Source organism: Letharia lupina (genome assembly GCF_014066315.1).
Source record: "Letharia lupina isolate WasteWater1 chromosome Unknown contig_5, whole genome shotgun sequence".
Classification (NCBI taxonomy): domain Eukaryota; kingdom Fungi; phylum Ascomycota; class Lecanoromycetes; order Lecanorales; family Parmeliaceae; genus Letharia; species Letharia lupina.
Genome location: NW_023502974.1, coordinates 601205 through 620570, shown reverse-complemented (window position 1 = coordinate 620570; position 19366 = coordinate 601205). Strand labels below are relative to the sequence as shown.

At 48.8% G+C, this 19366-nt stretch overlaps 6 protein-coding genes across 6 annotated transcripts; 5 read left to right on the top strand and 1 right to left on the bottom strand.

The window, feature by feature from the left end:
* Nucleotides 1-4960: 4960 nt before the first annotated feature.
* On the top strand, nt 4961-6793 carry HO133_008427 (uncharacterized protein; the record flags this gene model as incomplete). Its single annotated transcript, XM_037299293.1, has 1 exon — nt 4961-6793. One exon carries the CDS (start codon nt 4961-4963, stop codon nt 6791-6793), a length of 1833 nt encoding a protein of 610 aa, XP_037155294.1.
* Nucleotides 6794-7437: 644 nt separating this feature from the next.
* Nucleotides 7438-8589, top strand: HO133_008426 (uncharacterized protein; the record flags this gene model as incomplete). Its single annotated transcript, XM_037299292.1, has 2 exons — nt 7438-7817; nt 7872-8589. 2 exons carry the CDS (start codon nt 7438-7440, stop codon nt 8587-8589), a joined length of 1098 nt encoding a protein of 365 aa, XP_037155293.1.
* Nucleotides 8590-9015: 426 nt separating this feature from the next.
* HO133_008425 (uncharacterized protein) lies at nt 9016-9673 on the top strand (the record flags this gene model as incomplete). Its single annotated transcript, XM_037299291.1, has 2 exons — nt 9016-9240; nt 9323-9673. The coding sequence occupies 2 exons, from the start codon at nt 9016-9018 to the stop codon at nt 9671-9673; spliced, it is 576 nt and encodes a 191-aa protein (XP_037155292.1).
* Nucleotides 9674-10573: 900 nt separating this feature from the next.
* On the top strand, nt 10574-15195 carry HO133_008424 (uncharacterized protein; the record flags this gene model as incomplete). The annotated part of the gene is made up of 5 exons (XM_037299290.1): nt 10574-10906; nt 11035-11346; nt 11397-11601; nt 11953-12570; nt 12656-15195. 5 exons carry the CDS (start codon nt 10574-10576, stop codon nt 15193-15195), a joined length of 4008 nt encoding a protein of 1335 aa, XP_037155291.1.
* Nucleotides 15196-16393: 1198 nt separating this feature from the next.
* Nucleotides 16394-17311, top strand: HO133_008423 (uncharacterized protein; the record flags this gene model as incomplete). Its single annotated transcript, XM_037299289.1, has 1 exon — nt 16394-17311. One exon carries the CDS (start codon nt 16394-16396, stop codon nt 17309-17311), a length of 918 nt encoding a protein of 305 aa, XP_037155290.1.
* A 965-nt stretch (nt 17312-18276) lies between these two features.
* Nucleotides 18277-19271, bottom strand: HO133_008422 (uncharacterized protein; the record flags this gene model as incomplete). The annotated part of the gene is made up of 2 exons (XM_037299288.1): nt 18277-18927; nt 19005-19271. 2 exons carry the CDS (start codon nt 19269-19271, stop codon nt 18277-18279), a joined length of 918 nt encoding a protein of 305 aa, XP_037155289.1.
* Nucleotides 19272-19366: the final 95 nt, after the last annotated feature.

Below are 19366 nucleotides of genomic sequence, written 5' to 3'. Positions count from 1 at the left end.
GGTGCTATTTACGGAGACGAGCCAGACTCTGAAGTAGTGTACGATGATGGGACCCAGGATCCCTGACACGCTCGATGAAGCATTGTCGTTGGGATCCTCTTGGTGATGATTTGATTCTTGCGGACTCGCATCGCTCTCTGGCGGAGTTCTCTCGACACCCTGGCGGCCGTTCGTTGGCTGTTTTGATAAAAATGAGAGTCAAAGCCATGACATTCGAGAATGGAAGGTTCTGGGGAGGGGTTGAAGCAGGGTTTTGCTGAGTCCATGTTCGGATGGATCAAGGGAACATTCAGAGCTTCAATTTAGAAGGAGAGCTCAGAAAGATTCCAAGGGTCTGATCGATTTATGCTGCATTTGGAGTTAAGACCAGGCCTGAGGACGAGAGACGGTGTTGATGACTTAGAATCAGAAACCCACTAATCCCCAGTCCCACTGTGGCGAATTTTGCACACCGTAAATCGGCGTAATTTTAGACCGTGGTCGATCATGCCAGATAAAGCACACACGGTTTCATTTCATTGTAATCTTACCTGACGCTTGTCACACTACTACAGACTAGACTCTTTAGCTAGGAACCCTGCTGCCCTAGCCTGAGCCCAGACCAGATTCATCTGAAGACTTAAAGACTGACTAGATACCGTTAAATGCAGGCATTTGCGTGCCTATCATCTAATGCACAGCCGGCATAAAGCGAGAGAAGTACATGTCAACAGCCTCAACGTTTTCCATGGCACAGACAAGACCCACATATCCGTCAGGTCTAATGATTGCTAAGCAGCCATCACCCTTTGAACAGAATCCAAAACGCGAGTAAGCTTGTGCGGGGTTGCCGTGAACGTCATCGTTGTCGGCATAGACTTTCCAGTATCCCATCCCGACTGGTCGCTCAAGGGTGAAAGACTTCATGTAAGTCGAATACTTCAACCTTGAACCGATGGGCAGCATGAATGGTGAGGACCTCAACTCGAGCGTCGATCGGATCGCCGAAAGGAGCGATTCTGCGTAAGAAGCTCGTCTCTGACGAAAGATAGTTGCCCAGCTCATGCAAGCGATCGAGGTACGTTGATTTAGAGACGTCGCCTGCAAAGACAAGGATCCTGAACCGACCGTCTGATCGTAGCATCTCGTGGATTAGACCAGGGTAGGACGCCGAGGCTGGTGGAAGTCCTTCGCAGGTTCGATCCACTGTGTAGAGGTAATGGATGGGTTGGCACCCCACGTGTAAGACTGCAGAGAATTTCCAGCCTAGGTTGTAAGCTCTGCGATCATTAGTCACAGACGCTCCCGGTCCGAAAGACTTATAGGCACCATCTTGTATGCTCATGTTCATACCCTGACCTGCCTTTAGGGAGTGTGTGTCTAAAAACTATTCGGCCTCTCATATTGGGCAATCCCTCAGACGTTGGCCCGAATAATCACCAACACTTTGTTCGGAGGAGTACATACGAGCAGCTTCGCCGACCGAAAAGACGCGGTTATCTGCGGGCCGTTGACCTATTCGATAGATTGACCACCAATCACAAAATACAAAGCTGAATGTGAATGGCGATGGAACCTTACGAGCTTTCTCCAGATTTTGAACAAATGAGTGACCCCGTCCTCTGGAAAAGAAGAATATTCCGCGTCTCCATCAAACAGCTATATGTAGACGCGCACCAGCTTGTTCTCTCAAGGTATGATGAGGAGATTTCCATGCAAAGACTGAACACTGCAGTTCTTCCGTATGTCCGGGAAGTCTGTCTTTGCAAGAACATCCAGCACACCTGAATGAAATTCAAGAGTGAGTTGTCTTGCCGGCCGAGGATCATGTTGTACGTACCCCAAACCGGTACTATTCCTTGGCGCCGGAAAGCGACATCAAGGTGTTTCTGGGTCCAACTATGAGCACCATTGCAACCGACGACGTACTTCGTCTTGACCATCTGTTGAAGAGACCCCCTTGAAATAATCCGCTATGTGCTCGCTTTTCTCACCATTGCAGACGAAGTCTTCGCGTCGTCGCTCTCTTCTTAGTACTTTTTGGCTCTGAGAGTTATTTCATTTGGATCCCCTTTGAATACAGACTCGTGCTGGAAACGTGCCAGCATTGAGTGCTTCTGTAAGGTGGACAGGAGTCGATCCAAATTCGACTTGATTGTTCCGAAAGACCTCAATATCCTTCGATAGAAGCCCTTCAACAGTAGCTAGACCATTTTAAGAATAACACTTGATCGATATTCGCGTCTTCAAAGCTCTTACCTTGCTGTAGTATGAGCACGCGCGGCTTGCTTAGTCCACTGATGACCTCGGGTTGAATATTCGAGAAAGCCCGCTTCATCTGGATCCTAACAGCACTGTTCGTCGACACGACAAGCCAGACTTTCCAAGTGGTGCCCGATGCCAATGGAGTGGAGCATCTCGATCGTCAGACATTTAAAGCCATCGGCGTGACCGACCGCTAGGGTTTGACCCTTTTCTCGATGATTCGATATTTGACCTTGTTGTGGTTGGAACAGATTGCTAGCATGAGTCTGTCCAAAAACTCAGCTGTTGTGTCGAGTAGTGCATCAAGTTTGAGGACCCTGCAGGTCGAGCGCCGATGATAAGCACATCCACACCGTCCAAAGGCATGCCCTTTGAGCTGTCTGGTATCATGGCTCTTTGCAATGTGCGCCTCATGGGTGTTGTTCTGCCTTCTAAGGTGTGTGAAGTCAAGATGCTGAACAAGTAATCATATATATGCATTTTGTTAGAAGAATTTGTACGAGAATGGAAAGACTCAGAGCTTTGCATAGTATAGGTGTGGCCATGGATAGTACCTTGCAGACCATGCTGAAGAAGACACTCTCCAGAATGGTTACTGGCGAGGGACACTGAGAGGTGTCGGGAGCTGAGCCACCACCGCCCTAGAAGGTTTCAATTCAGCTGGGAGGAAAGCCGGCACAGACTAAAAGAACCCCAAGAGAAAGCTAGATGTTGTCCGATGCGTATAAGGTTAATTTATAAACGAAGATGTTGAAATCTAAAATCTAAACAGAAATGAGACCAGAAGAGAAGAGAAGAGAACAGAACAGAGCGGTACTCGGAGATCTTCGGTCTTCTTTCTTCTGATGAGCAGTCGCGTATCATTGCAGTAGCGAGCGCCATTGTCGGAAGTGGCTTGCTGAGTACCACCCCAGTTGGTAGGACTGTCCCAGTTCGAGTCTATGTGGTGTGTAAGGGAAACCCCCAAGCTAAGGAGGAGTACTTCATGTATGTGGGTAAGATAGCTGTAGTATATGAAGACTAATTGTTGTTTTAAAAGCCCCACACGGCGATCCGAATTATTAGGGCTACCTAGAGCTATAAAGTACGGTTAAGCTATGTAAAATCAAAGATACTAGAATAGAATTACAAGCAGATAAGCATACCTTAGTGTTCAATACGCGTCAACGTCCAGTGAGCTAGGTAATTACTTCGCCCTGGTCTGACGCGGTCCCAAACATTGGTCGACGCTCTGATGTACTTGGGGCTCTTACTCTCATCAGGCGCAGACTCTTCACAATCTCATCTTGCAGCCCGTGTAATATAGGAATCCCATGATCCTTAGTGCAAGATTCGACTTCTAGATCGGCCTCAGCACCTGGCTGAGCGTCATACAGGGGTAGCAAACCCACAGTAGAGATGCGCAGGCCGGCTGGGCAGAAAGACAAAGAGACCTGCCATGGCCCAGACTCTCCCAGCCATTTGAATCGACAGTATGTTTCTTCTTGTAAGTACTCCCATCTCATTTGCTGGTGCCCAGTCTTTCTGTACCTCCTTATCAAGTCCGATTTTACGTCTTGTATTTACTTCAAGAATCATCGAACTCTAGCCTCTCCGCGTCCGTGTCTGTTTGAATCTAGTTTATTGTTTATCAGTATATATAATAGAATAAGGTAGGGCTGAACTAGAAAACCTTGAATTTGTATGTGCAGCCAATCATCAATTCGTCAGGTCTACGCTTTTTGGTTAGACACCGCGGGTAAACAAATTAGCGTCCGCAACCATCAAAAAAATAGGTGTACATTATTAACATATAGAAAAACTTTTTTGTTTTCTATTAACTTTTTGAGATTTTAAATTTTAAATTTTGAAGCGCAGTCTGCGCTTTCCGAATTTTTAAGAATTTTGAAATTTGGTCTTATAATTATTAAAGCGCAAGGAATTCAAATATCGCTCACCAGAGTTCGCTCACCAAAGTCCGCTCGACAGCCCTGATCAAAAAAAAAGGGTACACATTATTTGATTTTAGAATAACTTTTTTGTTTTCTATTAAAATTTTAATTTTTTTTTTAAACTATAGAGTATAATGTGGGCTTTCAGATAAAAAAAAGAATTATCTAATTTAGTCTTATAGATATTTAAAAGGTAAGGAATTCAGATATCGCTCACCAAAATTTACTCGACAGCCCCGATTAAAAAAAAATGATTATGAATTTAATTCATAGGCCTTTACTCGTATAAAATAATTCTATAAAAAGAAGAACATTTTTTTCGGATATGACGCGACCCTCCTTCATATTCATAGGAATCAGGCTGAAGAAGTGTGTCTTGCGTCTATCTCGAGTCCGCCATATTCATCAACAAGTCCATCGACCTCAAGGTATTTTGAAGCGCCGTTCATGCTCTTTGTATTAGCCGGCTCGCATATTGAGTTTTCAAGGCTGCCAGTCTAATCTTCATCAGGTTAGCTCATCGCTCTTAGCATGGGCCGGGGGCCATGCAACATTGTTATTCAGCTCCTCACCTCCGTCATTCTCCTGTAAAAGAAAGGAACTTTCTATCCTCTTCTCCTATTCTATATCAGCATGTCTTCATCGCTATCATGCTCTCTTTATTGTGTCTTTTTGTCGCGCTCTTTCTTGCCAGCGTAGTCAATGCTTTCGCGGCCTGGCTACCAAATTGCACCACTCCTACCCAGCATGTCAACTTTGTGTCAAGCCCCCAAGCTCGGGGAACGATGGACATTATCTGGACATGCTTCGCCGTCCTCTCACTCTGCACTTGGACGGTCCAGCATCTTATGGTGCCGGTCCATAAGGAATACGAAAAGGTGTCGGCGATCCGTAAATTTTGGGGGAAAGTCAGCTTCAACTACACAAAGTTGAAGTGGATGGGCATCTGTATTGCCGCTCCGGAATACATCCTTGGAAAAGCACTCAATGAATGCCTTGCAGCACGTGACAGCCGGAGACAGTTCAAAGAGTGGCTCGCAGCCAACGGCACACGGAAACATTTCGACAGCGAAGTTGCCTGTGACGCGGAAGAAAGATCTCAAGAAGAAGTTTGGACGACTGCACATGGATTCTTTGCGAACATGAGAGGCTTTGTGCTCCGCTTTGATGTCGCAGCCGTGCCGACATCACTTGAGCCTTCAAAGCCGACTGCGCTTGGGCGATCGCGTCAAAATCCCAGGCTGGTGACCCGGGACGGTGATCCACCTTATTACGAACAAGAGGCCAAAAAAGCTGAGGCCACAGAGCTAGATCACTGCCGAGAGATCTGCAAGAAACCCTGCCGAAACCGTCCAAATGTGGCTAACACTCACGATTACAAAATCCCCACGAGCACTCCATCGAGTCGTCGGTATCAGCCTGCCGAGCTGGCCAGCAACACAGGGCAGCAAAGAATAAACATCGAAGAGTTGGAACAGCCGGAAACATCAGCGTTGGATATACCAACCGAGCCCGAATCGCTGGGACTCCTGACAGACCGAGCGCCTCCACAAAACTTCTCGCCAACAGAAGCGGCAGCTGTTACGCTCGTGAACAGCCCTGACTTCTCACAACACGACGTTATGGCAGGCCTGGCACCCAGTACATATGCTCTCAGCCCAGTCATGCCAAGGCGCATTCCGGCGCAACAAGGTACCTCACCTGAGGGCTATCGGCCGAATACCAATATACCTGAAAGTGAGAAGTTGGGCCCGCATAGAACATGGAAGGGTACTTGGGCACTGTCATCCATTCAGCTACTCTATGCGTGTCAAAAGGGTATTATTCCAGGCCCGCCTGAGCTTAGCACTGCGGATCTGGAAGACCGAAGCAAAGGGGACATATTCGTCAAGGGAGCCGCGGTTTTACAGATCTCCTGGCTTGTGATCCAAATAATCGCTCGTGCAAGCGAGGGTCTCGCGATAAGTCTACTAGAGATCACCACCCTCGCCTTCGCAGCCTGTGCAATCGCTACCTACATCCTCCTGTGGCACAAGCCCCAAGATGTCATGACACCCACATACATCGATGCAACCAACATTCTCACCCGGGAGCAAGTCATCGGCTTAGCAGCCCGTTCTCCTGTATCGAATTTGATCGTGCACGAATTCTGGCTTCATGGGGTGGCTGTTCGAGCCATGGCAGACACCGTCTTCCCTTGGACACGTGGCATACCGATACGACTCCCGCGGCAAGGGGATACCCTCTACCTCAACCCAATCTTCATAGGCATCGGCTTTGGCGGCGCTCTTTTCGCTACCATCCATTTCGTTGCCTGGAACTTCGTGTTCCCAACGCCAGTCGAGCGGATGCTCTGGCGCGTGTCCTGCTGCGTAATTCTCAGCATGCCACTGCTGGGCACCGCTATGTACTTTGTGACGATACACAATGCTAGAAAAGACAGCGAGACGGATACCAAGACTAATGCGCTGCTGAGACCCTTTTCTACGATTTGTACATTGCTGTATCTGTTTGCGAGGTTGTACCTTATGACGGAGGTCTTTCGATCGTTGGCGTATCCGCCGCCGACTACGTTTCAGGACATCAATTGGCCCAGCGCTATACCGCATGTTAACTGACATTTATCTACCTGTGCACTACGCCAATTCTGCAATTTCGATTGGGTACTCTCAAATTGTTTGATCTCAGTCCCATGCGATATGAGTCTTAGTTGATTGCCTAGCAGTGCCTCATACAGCCGAGTGTTTGCTTCAGTCCTCGAACACAGTCCGATTGCTTGAGCATCTGTTTGTGAACAATCAGGCCTCAACGGCCACGTTGCGAAACCTTGATTGCTTGTCAAAGACACGTACATCTTCTCCTCTATCTCCACTGAGCAATCCAGGTATAATACCCCCCCTCATGGACATAGCTCGATCGTTGATAAAGAACGTGAGAACGACGACTTTATACACGCTCAATATGAAATATATACATTTAGCCATTTTGTTGTTATATAGGTCTCAAAACCTTGGGAACTCCCATTCGCTTATGCAGGGATGCCAAGAACTCGATCCTTCGTGGGAATTCTTATTTCCGAACTCTGACAGTGACACAGTCCTCGTCCAGCCCCGCTGCCACCTTCCCACCCCTCTTTGCTTCCATTCTCTTCACCTCAGCAATCTTGATGCGTAGAGGAGTTTTCTTTCCCCCAAGGCCCTACCTCAACGTTGATTGGCGGTCTGCATCGCGTCCGTATTAATAACACTCAATTACACTCGCCATGGGTAACCTTCTGACAAAACCTGACCGAGAGGCTCGTGTAACCTCAGCCAGCGCTGGGGACTTTGCGATCACGACGCCAGGGACATTCGATGAAGATCCTGCCACCGTTAATAAGAACCGTATATGCCTTAAGCCAGCGCTGGAGGCTATAACAACCACACCATTGAGCGAAGTGCCGTCGCCTCCGCGTCTCAAACACCGCGCACCCGTACGACCACCCAATAGCCCTGAAACCGATCGATGGTCATTCCAAGGATCGTCGCGATCTGGATCTGCACACTCACCACTACCGCACACCAAGCGTTATGATACACCTAGCGATTCCGGCTCGTACACAGACAAGTACGCGGACATGAGTTCAGACTCGGACTTCTTCCAGTGAGTGCCTGTTCGTCTTCGAAAACTTCGCCCCCGAGTAATAACACATGCTAGACTCATAGTTGGACCAGCTGTTGACATATTCGTCGGCCCTGAGGAAGTACAGTTTACCTTACCGCGTAAACTCCTTTACTATCATTCGAGATTCGCGGAGCGCGCTATAGAAGGATTCTTCCGCGAAGCCTCCGAGAAGGCGCTTAGGCTTCCGCAAGATGACCCCGAGGTCTTCTACTGGCTGGTACAATGGATGCTCCAAGGAAACCTTGAAATGGTGGAGCAACTCCGACAGAAATATCAATGGAAGAACGGTAGACAGGATTGGCGCGAATACGCTTGCCGTCTCCTATGCCGGCTTTGGATTCTTGGCGATAAGATTCTGCATGAACCCGAGTCGAGCAGAAGATGGCCTGGGATATCTTTTGCTTGGAGTATCCGTTGGGGCTTGCATGACTTGTTTTGCGGCGCTCAGGACGATAATTTGCGAACACCCTTGATACCAGATATTGTCATTGAGGTATGGCAGAATACCATGCCGGACATTGAAGAGCCCGGCAAGCATCGGTTTGGACCTCGAGACCGGAGCTTACGCCAGATACTGTTCGACGAGCTCTGCGATTCGCATTTTCACAAAACGGGAGTCTTTGACTGCTCGGAGTACTCCAAGTGCTTTATGTTGGATGGCGGCAAGTTTGCGGCGGATGTGCTTGCGTATCTCATGCGTTTTGCCAATATGGATTTTGATGAGCGAAATGTAGAAATGCAGTGGGATTGATGTGCACGGAGCGGATACCGAAGAATACGCGCGGGAGAAGGGTTTGCAAGCATGTTGTTCAGTAGATGGGAATATGATTGAGACAATCCGTTGCCGGCATATTGTTTGTTTGGATAAGCGTAGATGTTGACTGAGATGACAATGGTATAACGAATATTTGAATCAGATAATCTTAGTTAAGATATATGTTAGGAAAATTTGCACAGCGACAAGGATTCCGCGGCTCAAACTAGCGTCGTATAGATTGACAAAAGAGGTAATTTAGCCGAGCGGCAGAGCTTTGGGGAGCGAGGCCTGGTAGGTTCATTTCTTACATCAACTACGAGGATTGCCAAGATCAATTCAGCCGATATCTCGTCCTACCTCTGTCTCGCTGCTAAATTTACACACATAGTCAGTCACTGTAGTCCTCCTCAGACCCCTACAATGTCTTCCTCCCCTACACCCTCAGAGCGCGAGAAGAAAGACAAGGAAGACCGCGCCAGAGAGGCAGAAGAGCAAGCCAAGCTACCGTACAAATGGACACAGACAATACAAGACCTCGACATCACAATATCCGTGGCCTCAAATCTACGCGGTAAAGACATCGTGGTAGACATGACCAAGACGAAGCTGAAAGTTGGGGTGAAGGGCCAGGAGGCTTTCATTGATGTACGCGCAGCTACATATTACGTTCTATACTAAGCTACGTCTTTATATGTGGAACCTGCGCTGATGCTCCTTGCTTTCACAGGGTCCCCTCCCCTACGAGATCCACCCCTCCGAATCCACCTGGACGCTCGAGCCCACCTCCTCCGGCAAAGACATCTCCATCCACCTCGACAAAGCCAACAAGCAGCAATGGTGGGCCTCCGTCACCACCAACGCCCCCTACTTCCTCGACACCTCTAAGATCCAGCCGGAGAATAGCAAGCTGGGGGATCTGGATGGGGAGACGAGGGGTATGGTGGAGAAAATGATGTATGATCAGCGGCAGAAGGAGATGGGGAAGCCGACGAGTGAGGAGCAGGGGAAGTTGGATATGTTGGAGAAGTTTAAGAAGAGTCATCCGGAGATGGATTTCTCGAACGCGAAGATGGGTTGAGAGGGGGCTGAGTGAGGAGGGGGGAGGGGGAGAGAGATGGGTCTTTGCTTGCATAGCGATGGGGTGCATGAGATATCAATAACGAGGGAAGTGTGAGACAATCATTACTGGCTACGTGCCTTGCTGCACTACAGGTTTGAGCATTAGATCCGAAACAGCGAGCCGAGTCATGCATGATCACATTCTGTTTGTTGAGGTGATGAAGCTGGGGGATATAACTCATGATGTCTGCAGTATTCTGCAGTAACGAGGGTATGTCTGCATGCGTAGCACTTGGTATTTTTCTGGGTCTCAGACCCCAATCTTGATTTTCGCGAGTATGTTTGGGGTTTTTATGTCTTCTCACTTCCCCATCTATGCGTCTAAAACAAGGCTGACCTCTGGGAAAATATCGGAGTCTGGCGCGATCATCCCCGTAGGATTCTGACATGCATGATGCTGTCATACAATAGGACTAGCGAAACGTGGCCCCTCAATCAGCCTTCAGACGACCAGCGATAACGACCGTCTTACCCAACGCTGGCGGATCAACAAACATACTAATAGACGCCTAAATACCATAATAATGCAGAAGTTGAAGCAAAAGTTTCTGCCGCTCCGAGGGATTGAGCCTCGAATATCATCAGCGGTACGATTTCTGGCAATCTTTTGACCACCAGTCTTTATTATGTTTGTGTGTCCAAGCTTATTGTTGTTAGGGATCGAGCTCGAATCTTAACTCTGCAACTGCTCCCGGACCATTGCTCCCGGTGCCGGAACCAGAGAGCCAGCTTCAACCACTAGCTGGGGCTCCTTTCCCCAGCTCTTCGTCATCCGCAGTGTCTGGAGTGCCATATGGGCTGGAATTGCTTTGTCAGGGAGTAGAGCCGATAGTAGAGTAAGTCAGATGTATACCCGACCATGGCGCTAAATAGGTCTTCTAAAACCCATTGTAGCATAGTCGCAGTCCATGGACTCAACGGCCACCGCGAGACAACCTGGACCGATCAACATGATGTACTCTGGCTTCGAGATCTGTTGCCATCCAAGCTTCCAAACGCGCGCATTTGGACCTGGGGTTACGACTCACGAACTCACACCAAGAGCCATCATGATCATTTGACGAACAAGAAGTTGTACGATCATGGTAGAGCGCTGGTACAGGATCTCGACGGCGAGCGACGAGATGATGACTCATATCAACGGCCAATTATCTTCATCGCTCATAGTCTGGGAGGAATTGTTGTCAAGAGTGTAAGCTTCGTTTTCCTTGATGCTGCTTATGTTTATTTGACTTCTGCCGCTTCGGACTGCTGTGAATACCAATTTTAAGCTCGCTTGAGTGGACAACAGCGTAACATTTTGACCTAACATCTCTCGAGGCACTACTTCACTCCGATCGAGCGAGAAAAGGTAATCTTGAAGAAGAGAGATCCATTAAGCTCTCTACCTACGGCGTCATCTTCATGGGTACTCCACACCAAGGCGGCCAGGGAGTGAATGTAGGGGAAATATTGCTCAACCTGGCGAAGGTACGGGGCAACACAAATGATAGTCTTCTTAAACACCTAGAGGAACACTCCGAGCTTCTACAACAACAGAATTCCGAATTCACATCTATCAGTCAAGACTTCGACATAAAGTTTGCCTATGAGACATTGCCGACCCCTCTTGTAGGCGGAGCGGCCAAAGTAGTAAGTACGCTGCATCATGAACGTCGATGAATCATCTCACCTACAGCCAGATCGTACCTAAATGGTCCGCTGTGGTTCCTGGCACTCCAGATGCTGCGGAATTTGGGATCAGTCAAGACCACAGGCAAATGACAAGATTTTCGAACAGCGAGGACCAAGACTTCAGGAAGTTGTCTCGAATGCTAGCGTCCATGGTTCAGAAGGCACAAGCAAAGATAGAGAGCAACTGGCAATCAGAAGGGCGTCTAAAACAAGGTGTGTGACCGCGAAGCTTAGACATGAAGCTTTGGCAGAATAGAGATCCCTATTTCCCATGGAAATGGGTCATTGGCGGACCTCATTTTCTTCTCTCAGTGTACTTGGTTGTGAAGATGTCAGAACGAAAGCCGCTAGTGCTCGTTCGATTAAATGTCTACGAATCTAATTCTCTCAAGCGGAACAAACTGAACACGCTGTTGCGATCAAAAGCTGATATCGCATTGATTTGACCTGTCTTTTGTTTCGTTTTGGAGTTGCTGTTGTCTTCGAGTATCGGTCAACCTCGATCGCTCAATATTTCGACGGCGAACCTGATGAATCACTACTGATGGTCGTTGATTTCTCTAGGCAGACAAGCGTACAAAGTGCCTTTCGACATCCGAGGAGTCCCGATCGTAGGGAAATATGTCGAGCGACATTGGGAAATGCAATACATGGAGGGAAAGTTGTTACCAAAAGAAGAAAGCAAGCAGCAAAGAAAATTCGTGCTTCATGGTCTGGGAGGCATTGGCAAGACACAGCTGTCTCTAGCTTATGCAAGGAAACATCAAACTGATTACACTGCCGTATTCTGGCTCAATGGACAGGCTCGTGAAAGCCTTAAACAAAGTATTGCAGGGATTGCGAGCCGGTTGCCGAAAGACCAGATGTCGGAATTTGCCACGAGTTGCACCCAGCAAGGCAGCGAACAGCTGGATAAACTTGTCGAGGAGGTCCTGGGATGGTTCAGCAGGGAGGATAACGGCAAATGGCTACTGATCTACGACAATGTTGATCGCGATAGTTCTGACGATCCAGAGGCTTTCGACATTGTGGATTTCCTGCCCGGAAGCGATCACGGAGCAATCATCATCACAACTCGTCAATTACGACTCAGAACCTTAGGAGATGAGATGCCTGTCACCAAGATGACAATGGAGGAGGGACTGAAAGTCCTGGAGAATCAATCAGGATCTACATTGATAGGTAATCTTAGTTTCACAAACGCACCAGTCGATAACACATTAAGCCTCTTAGTGTTGGCGGGTATCAAAATGCTAACGCTGTTTAGATAATCCACAGGCATCTGAACTTGTGAATCGTGTAGGGGCCCTCCCACTGGCTCTTGCGCAAGCAGCCTCGTACATGCGAGAGACAGGCACTAGCGTGACCGAATACCTCGACTTCTACAATACCGCTTGGGATGATCTCATGAAACACGAGGCTCGTCCAGAATCCGTATTACGCGAATATGGAAACCGCAGTGTCCAGACCACATGGAATATTTCCTTTGAGTCCGTCAAGCGGAAAAATGAAGATGCCGCGAACATGCTGCAAGTTTGGTCTTATCTCGACAATAGGGATATCTGGTTTGAGCTTTTCAACAACAAGAAAAACTCGGACCTAGAAGGGTGGTCAAGCCCACCGGAGTGGTTTCGCAGAGTTGTTCGCAACAAATTGAGTTTCAAAGGGGTCGCTGGCACCCTTCTCGCTTACTCACTGATTGAAGCAAGACAAGACTCTGACTCCTATGGGGTACATCCGGTAGTCCATGAATGGTGCAGAAAGACGGTGACCACGGACAGGCAACACGAGTCAGCTTTTTTGGCGATCACGTCCGTTGCGTTTGGGGTGCCAGATGGAAATGAAAGAGACTACTGGAGGACTCAGCGTCGTCTGCTACCGCATGCAAATCGATTCTCTCAACAGTCGATGGACATGTTGGAAGAGGCCCTTGAGCCAGAGCAAGCGAATGAACTTCATACTGCGTTTCATTTTCTAGGTGACCTCTATAGTGATCACAGTATACGGATGCGGGTAGAGGCTGAGGCTCTGTATAACCGCGCAATGTCGGGCAGGGAAAAGTCTCTGGGCTCCCATCACATGAATACAATACATACACTTAGCAGGATAGGTAGTTTGTACTATTACCAGGGAAGGCTGGTAGACGCCGAGGACTTGCATAGGCGCGTGCTGGCCAAGAGAACAGAGGAATTGGGTCCAGATCACAAGACAACGATGATTTCAGTCTATAATCTCGCGGTTGATCTCCAAGACCAAAATAAGCTAGTTGAAGCAGAGGACTTGTACCAGCGGGTATTGACGTGGCATCAAAAGGCGCCGCATCCAACTCATACCATAGATCCCAACCTATACACTGCCTTAGGATCTCTCTACCGCAAACAAGGGAAGCTGACACAGTCCGAGGCCATGTATCTGCAAGCACTCGCTGGGTACGAGGCGGCACTAGAGTCAGATCATCCGTTCACACTGCAAGCCAATCATAATCTAGGGCTCCTATACGTTGACCAAGAAAGGCTAGCAGAAGCTGAGGCTGCGTTTAAAGGGGTGTTAGAAGGCAGGAAGAAAGTATTTGGGCCGGATCATGAAGAAACACTGGCCGTGATGTTCAGCCTAGGCTCCGTCTTTGAGATGCAGGGAAGGTTGACGGAAGCTGAAGCCATACATCGGCAGGCGTTGGCAGGACGTATCAAAGTACTCGGTCCGAAACACGAGTCGACATTGGAAACGTCCGGGAATCTAGGACTATTGTATGAGCAGCAGGGGAAGCTTGCGGAGGCTGAGGCTTTATACCTGCAGGCAGTAGAACCATTCAAGCACGTTCCAGATGAACAAAAGACTTCAGCAACTTTCGACTTGCTAAATGATCTAGGCTGTCTATACGGAAGGCAAGGGAGATCAGCTGAGGCTGAGGTGATGTATCAGCAAGCTTTGACAGGGTATCAGACGGTGCTGGGTCCAGATCACGAAGATACGTTGCGTACACTCAACAACTTGAGAGAATGCTACGAGGATCAGGGCAAGCTCGCTGAAGCTACACATTTATGTCTACAGGAACTAGAGCTTCATGGACCAGACGCTCGGAAAGTCGAAAGGGTTCTCAATTTGAGAGACCATCTAGGCGTTCTTTATCACAGACAACACAAATTCGTTGAAGCTGAAGCAATGTACCAGCAGGCTTCAAACGGATATCAGACGGTGCTGGGTCCAGATCACGAAGATACGTTATGTACACTCAACAACTTGAGAGAATGCTACGAGGGTCAGGGCAAGTTCGCTGAAGCTACACCTTTATATCTACAGGAACTAGAGCTTTATGGACCAGATGCTCGGAAAGACGAAAAGATTCTCAACTTGTTAGACAATCTAGGTGTTCTTTATCACAGACAACACAAGTTCGTTGAAGCTGAAGCAATGTACCAGCAGGCTTCAAACGGATATCAGACGGTGCTGGGTCCAGATCACGAAGATACGTTGCGTGTACTCGGCAATCTGAGAATATGCTACGAGGACCAGGGCAAGTTCGCTGAAGCTACACCTTTATATCTACAGGAACTAGAGCTTTATGGACCAGATGCTCGGAAAAACGAAAAGATTCTCAACTTGTTAGACAATCTAGGTGTTCTTTATCACAGACAACACAAGTTCGTTGAAGCTGAAGCAATGTTCCAGCAGGCTTCAAACGGATATCAAACGATGTTGGGTCCAGATCACGAAGATACGTTGCGTACACTCAACAACTTGAGAGAATGTCACGAGGATCAGGGCAAGCTCGCTGAAGCTGAAGCATTGTCTCAGGGGAGGGAGTGACCTAAATGGAGTTTATGGTCGAGATCGTATCTCTATCTCCAAATTGGGCAAAAATCTCAGCAAGCGGTTCAGACACTCATTTCCTCACACCACGTCATCCAAAAACAACAGGTCTTGAACCCATCCAACCCGGAGGAATAGCGTGGCGACGTCACCCGCAAAAGCAGCTCGAGTGGATCATGGACCTACCCAGGCACACCTCTCTGCAGAATCACACAACGTCTCTCGAGAGATACTGCGTCGGGGCGCACAATTTTGCTGCGGACTGCAGTGTAGGCAGCAGATCCATGGCCGTATCCTACGCTTTGAACATCTGGGGTGGTTTTGTTTGAGATTCAGCAGCGAATGCTACGGCGTTCGGCGTGCTTTTCCCAGCGGAGGTCTTGGCGATATGGATTAGATTTTTCTTCGGGGGCTGTACTGTTGCAAGGAATATCATGCCTTCTTTCTACCATTTTTGCGGTTGAAGTATCCGGGCTGAAGGCTTTGGGTCCGCTGATGCTGTTGCAGTTGCAGGATGGATGTTGTGTCTTCAAGTCTCGAGTCAGCTGCTAAACCTAAGGCCAATCATTTCATGTCCGTCAGTTTACATCTGGAAGTTGGCGTCACAATCAATGTGGGATAGCTCTGAACGAACGTGGCCTGCAATTGGGACTCATTGCCTTCCAACTCCAGTTTGCATTACTCAGAATAAACATGCGTAAATCAAAAAAAGGGGCAATATGAAGCTGGTCATCTTGCCCTACTCATCCACCTCAAGGCATAGAGAACTTTAAGATCAGGTTTGGATAATCGGTTAGCGGTTCCAGGGCCGGAGCGGTATATGCACCTCGTTCGGGGTGAAACGGATACGTTTAGCATATGCTATGAGTTCATCTGGGGTGAAGCGAGCATATGCCGAAGCTTCATCCCTGCCGAACTTCCTTTTTCACCCCTGCCGAGCTGTAACCCGGGTAAGTCTTCCAGTTCACTTCCGACTCTCGAACAAGGCTTCTATCCCCAGCCCGTATTCGTAAAAGCTGAGACTGCGAGGGTATAAGTATGGCTTCGATCTCCTACCAATTTGCTTCTGTATCTCAAGCTCGATACGTCTTCTGCCGTCTTCCAGTCCATTCTCAATCTCAGGTTGAATTCACGGCGTCACGTTCCTCTCCACAAGCAGCATTACTCGCAGGCCTCCAACCCTACCACAACCACAATGCCCTCCCCACGCACCCTCCTCATAACAGGCGCAACCGGCAAACAAGGCGGCGCCCTCATCACCTCCCTCCTCGCCTCCCCCTCCGCCTCCTCCTTCAACATCCTCGCCCTAACGCGCAAAAAGACCTCTGCGGCCGCCAAAGCCCTAGCTGCCCGGTCGCCCAAGCTCACCTTGATCGAAGGCAATCTCGACGACCCCCGCGCTGTCTTCGCATCGGCCCGTGAGACTCTAACACCGAGCCAAGCACCCATCTCTGGCGTCTTCAGCGTGCAAACGCCCATGAGCGGAAACGAAGAGAAACAGGGCAAAGACCTCGTGGATGCGGCGTTGGAGAATGGGATCAAGCAATTCGTATACAGCTCTGTCGAGCGGGGAGCCGGGAGTCCGGCGACGGATGTGCCGCATTTTGCGCACAAACATCACATCGAGGAGCATCTCATGGAGAAGAGCGAAGGGGGCAGGATGGACTGGACCATTCTGCGACCTGTATGCTTCATGGACAATCTCACGCCAGACTTCCTCGGGAGGCTGTTCGTCACGGCTTGGAAACGCACACTGGATCCGTCCGACAAGCCGATTCAACTCATCCACACGCCTGACATTGGCGTCGTCGCCGCCGAAGCTTTTCTTCATCCCGAGGAGTATAGGAACCAGACGATGAGTCTCGCAGGCGATGAGATCACTTACGCCGAAGCTGACGCTGTGTTCAAAGAGAAAGTCGGGAAGGATATGCCGGTGACGTTTGGGCCGCTGGTTGGAGCGGCGATGTGGGCGATTAAGGACTTGGGGCTTATGTTCCGGTGGTTCAAGGATGAGGGCTTCGCGACTCCTGTGGAGGAATTGAAGGGGAGGTATAAGATGACGAGTTGGGCGGAGTATGTGGAGGGGAAGAAGGGTGGTTTTATTGCGAAGTGACATGTGAATGACTTATTTTTGAGCCAAGCTAGATGGTGCCAGATATATGTCAAAAGTGCCGAATGTGTATCAGGTGCTCTTAATGGCTGATTCTGGTTTCTTTTTGGCCACCAATGCTTGAGAGTAAGGTGCTTTTTGGGATACCCTCCCCCAGGGGGTCGAATTAAAGGGTGCGGCACACTCTTTCTTTAAGCTCGGCATGACGAAAAATTCATTGATGTGCATCCATTTACACGCATGCTTTATCTTTCAAAGAAAATAACTCCACAGAAAGGGGAATTGGACTCTTCATGAAAACAAGATGCATTATGTACAAAGGCTCGCAATCATCGGCGTGAGAGAGTTGCCATCTGCCGCTATCGGGATGTTACCAAGAGCACATACAAAGATACTGACTTCTGTTTCGGCGTTTGACAACGAAGTAACGATGCCGTTGCTTGTTGACGGAACAATTTCTTATGGTCATAAGAAAGTAGCATACAAGCGTTATCGAGTAGTAAGAAGGATGGTTACTGGGTCCAGCAAATCATTGTGCTAAAGATCAGAGCGGCCTGCGGCGGGCTTGAAGACGTACTCGTATATACTCAGTAATTCGTCCTTTCATAACAGTAATATAAAAACATTGAAAAATCAAATTATAGAACGTAGGATAAGATTTCTAGAGCTTAAAGAATCTTATTAATCGTAGTTGTATTGATAATGTTATACAGTGGAATAAAGTCTGCCCGAATTCTATAAGCCCCACGCCGCGTAACGGAGTGGGGGTAAGATCCGGGGGTGAGTTTTTGGGAGGGTACCCCCCATGACTCACCCCCGGATTTAGCGGATTTAAGACCGTGCATTACCAGGTAACGGGCACGGGTATCTACGAGTACTAGTACGTGTCTACAGATAGACATACACTCTTGTTCAGCGCAGTATCTCAATGACACACAGCAGGGTGTGCCTTTTTCTCCCTTTCTGTCTCAGCCGCTTTTAATAAGTCTTTCTCTCAGCGCCCTCCACTCCACATACGCGACACTGCCTCTCTCTGAGAATCCGAAAACGAACTCCTCAGTCCCTACGCCCCCGTACGTATTACCGTCTATTGATTCCCAGGTTTGGCACCATCCCATGCCAGATGACTGTGGCAGCGCCTCGAACGTGGCACGGAAGCTCATTCGCGACGTATATATACCTTTTTTGTCTACAGTCGTCGCGGTGGTCTTGAGCCCAGTCGGGTATAGCCGCACACTGAGTGTCTTGTTCGCGCCTCCGAGGCCTTGAGACTCTGCTATAAGCTGGAGCGGGGTACCGTTTATGGTGGTTGCATTGAAGAGGCCGAGGCCAGGGCGGTCGTCCGTTGCAATGGCAAAAGAAGTTTTGCTAGAATTACCAGGAGAAATATAGACCCTGGAGAAGCGATTAGAGGCTTGCTGTTGGGCTTCATGTTCTACTGCCGGCAGGAAGGTATCAATGAGTGAGTTCTTAAGCATCGTTCTTTCCGGACCGGATTCAGTACTAGCTACTAGGACGGTGATGCCGATGTTATGATCCGGCGAGAGTATCAAGCTGGATCTGTACAACCCGATATTACCTTCTTTGGTATTAAGATCTGTAACACGATTGTTGGGATCCTGTACGCGGAGTATCTCCCAAGGATGTCCGACGGATTGGTAAGGGTCAGAGGTGTGAGTTGCAGGATTTAATCAACGTCGGGTCTGAGCGGGAGAGAGAAGATTGCTTCTGAGAATAGAGCGGCCGGCTCGGGCAAAGCCGTTGGTACTCGTAAATATTGAGCCGGCACTCTGATCAAATTACTCGAATCGTAGATTGGAGGTACTTCAAGTGTAGCTGCGGCAGGCGGGTCCGATGCTGTGGACTGATGAGGGCATTGAACGAGATCGACTGCTCTGCTAACGGTCTGCTGGATCTGATTGGACTTGAGCTGGGGGCCCGAAGTCGTGTTCACGCTTGCCATGTTTGTAGAGTTCGGTGGGGAGGTCTGGAGCCAATTTTGAGATGCATCTTTCTCAAGTGGGCTGATAGGAAGTAAGGCTGGGACTTCACATAGCA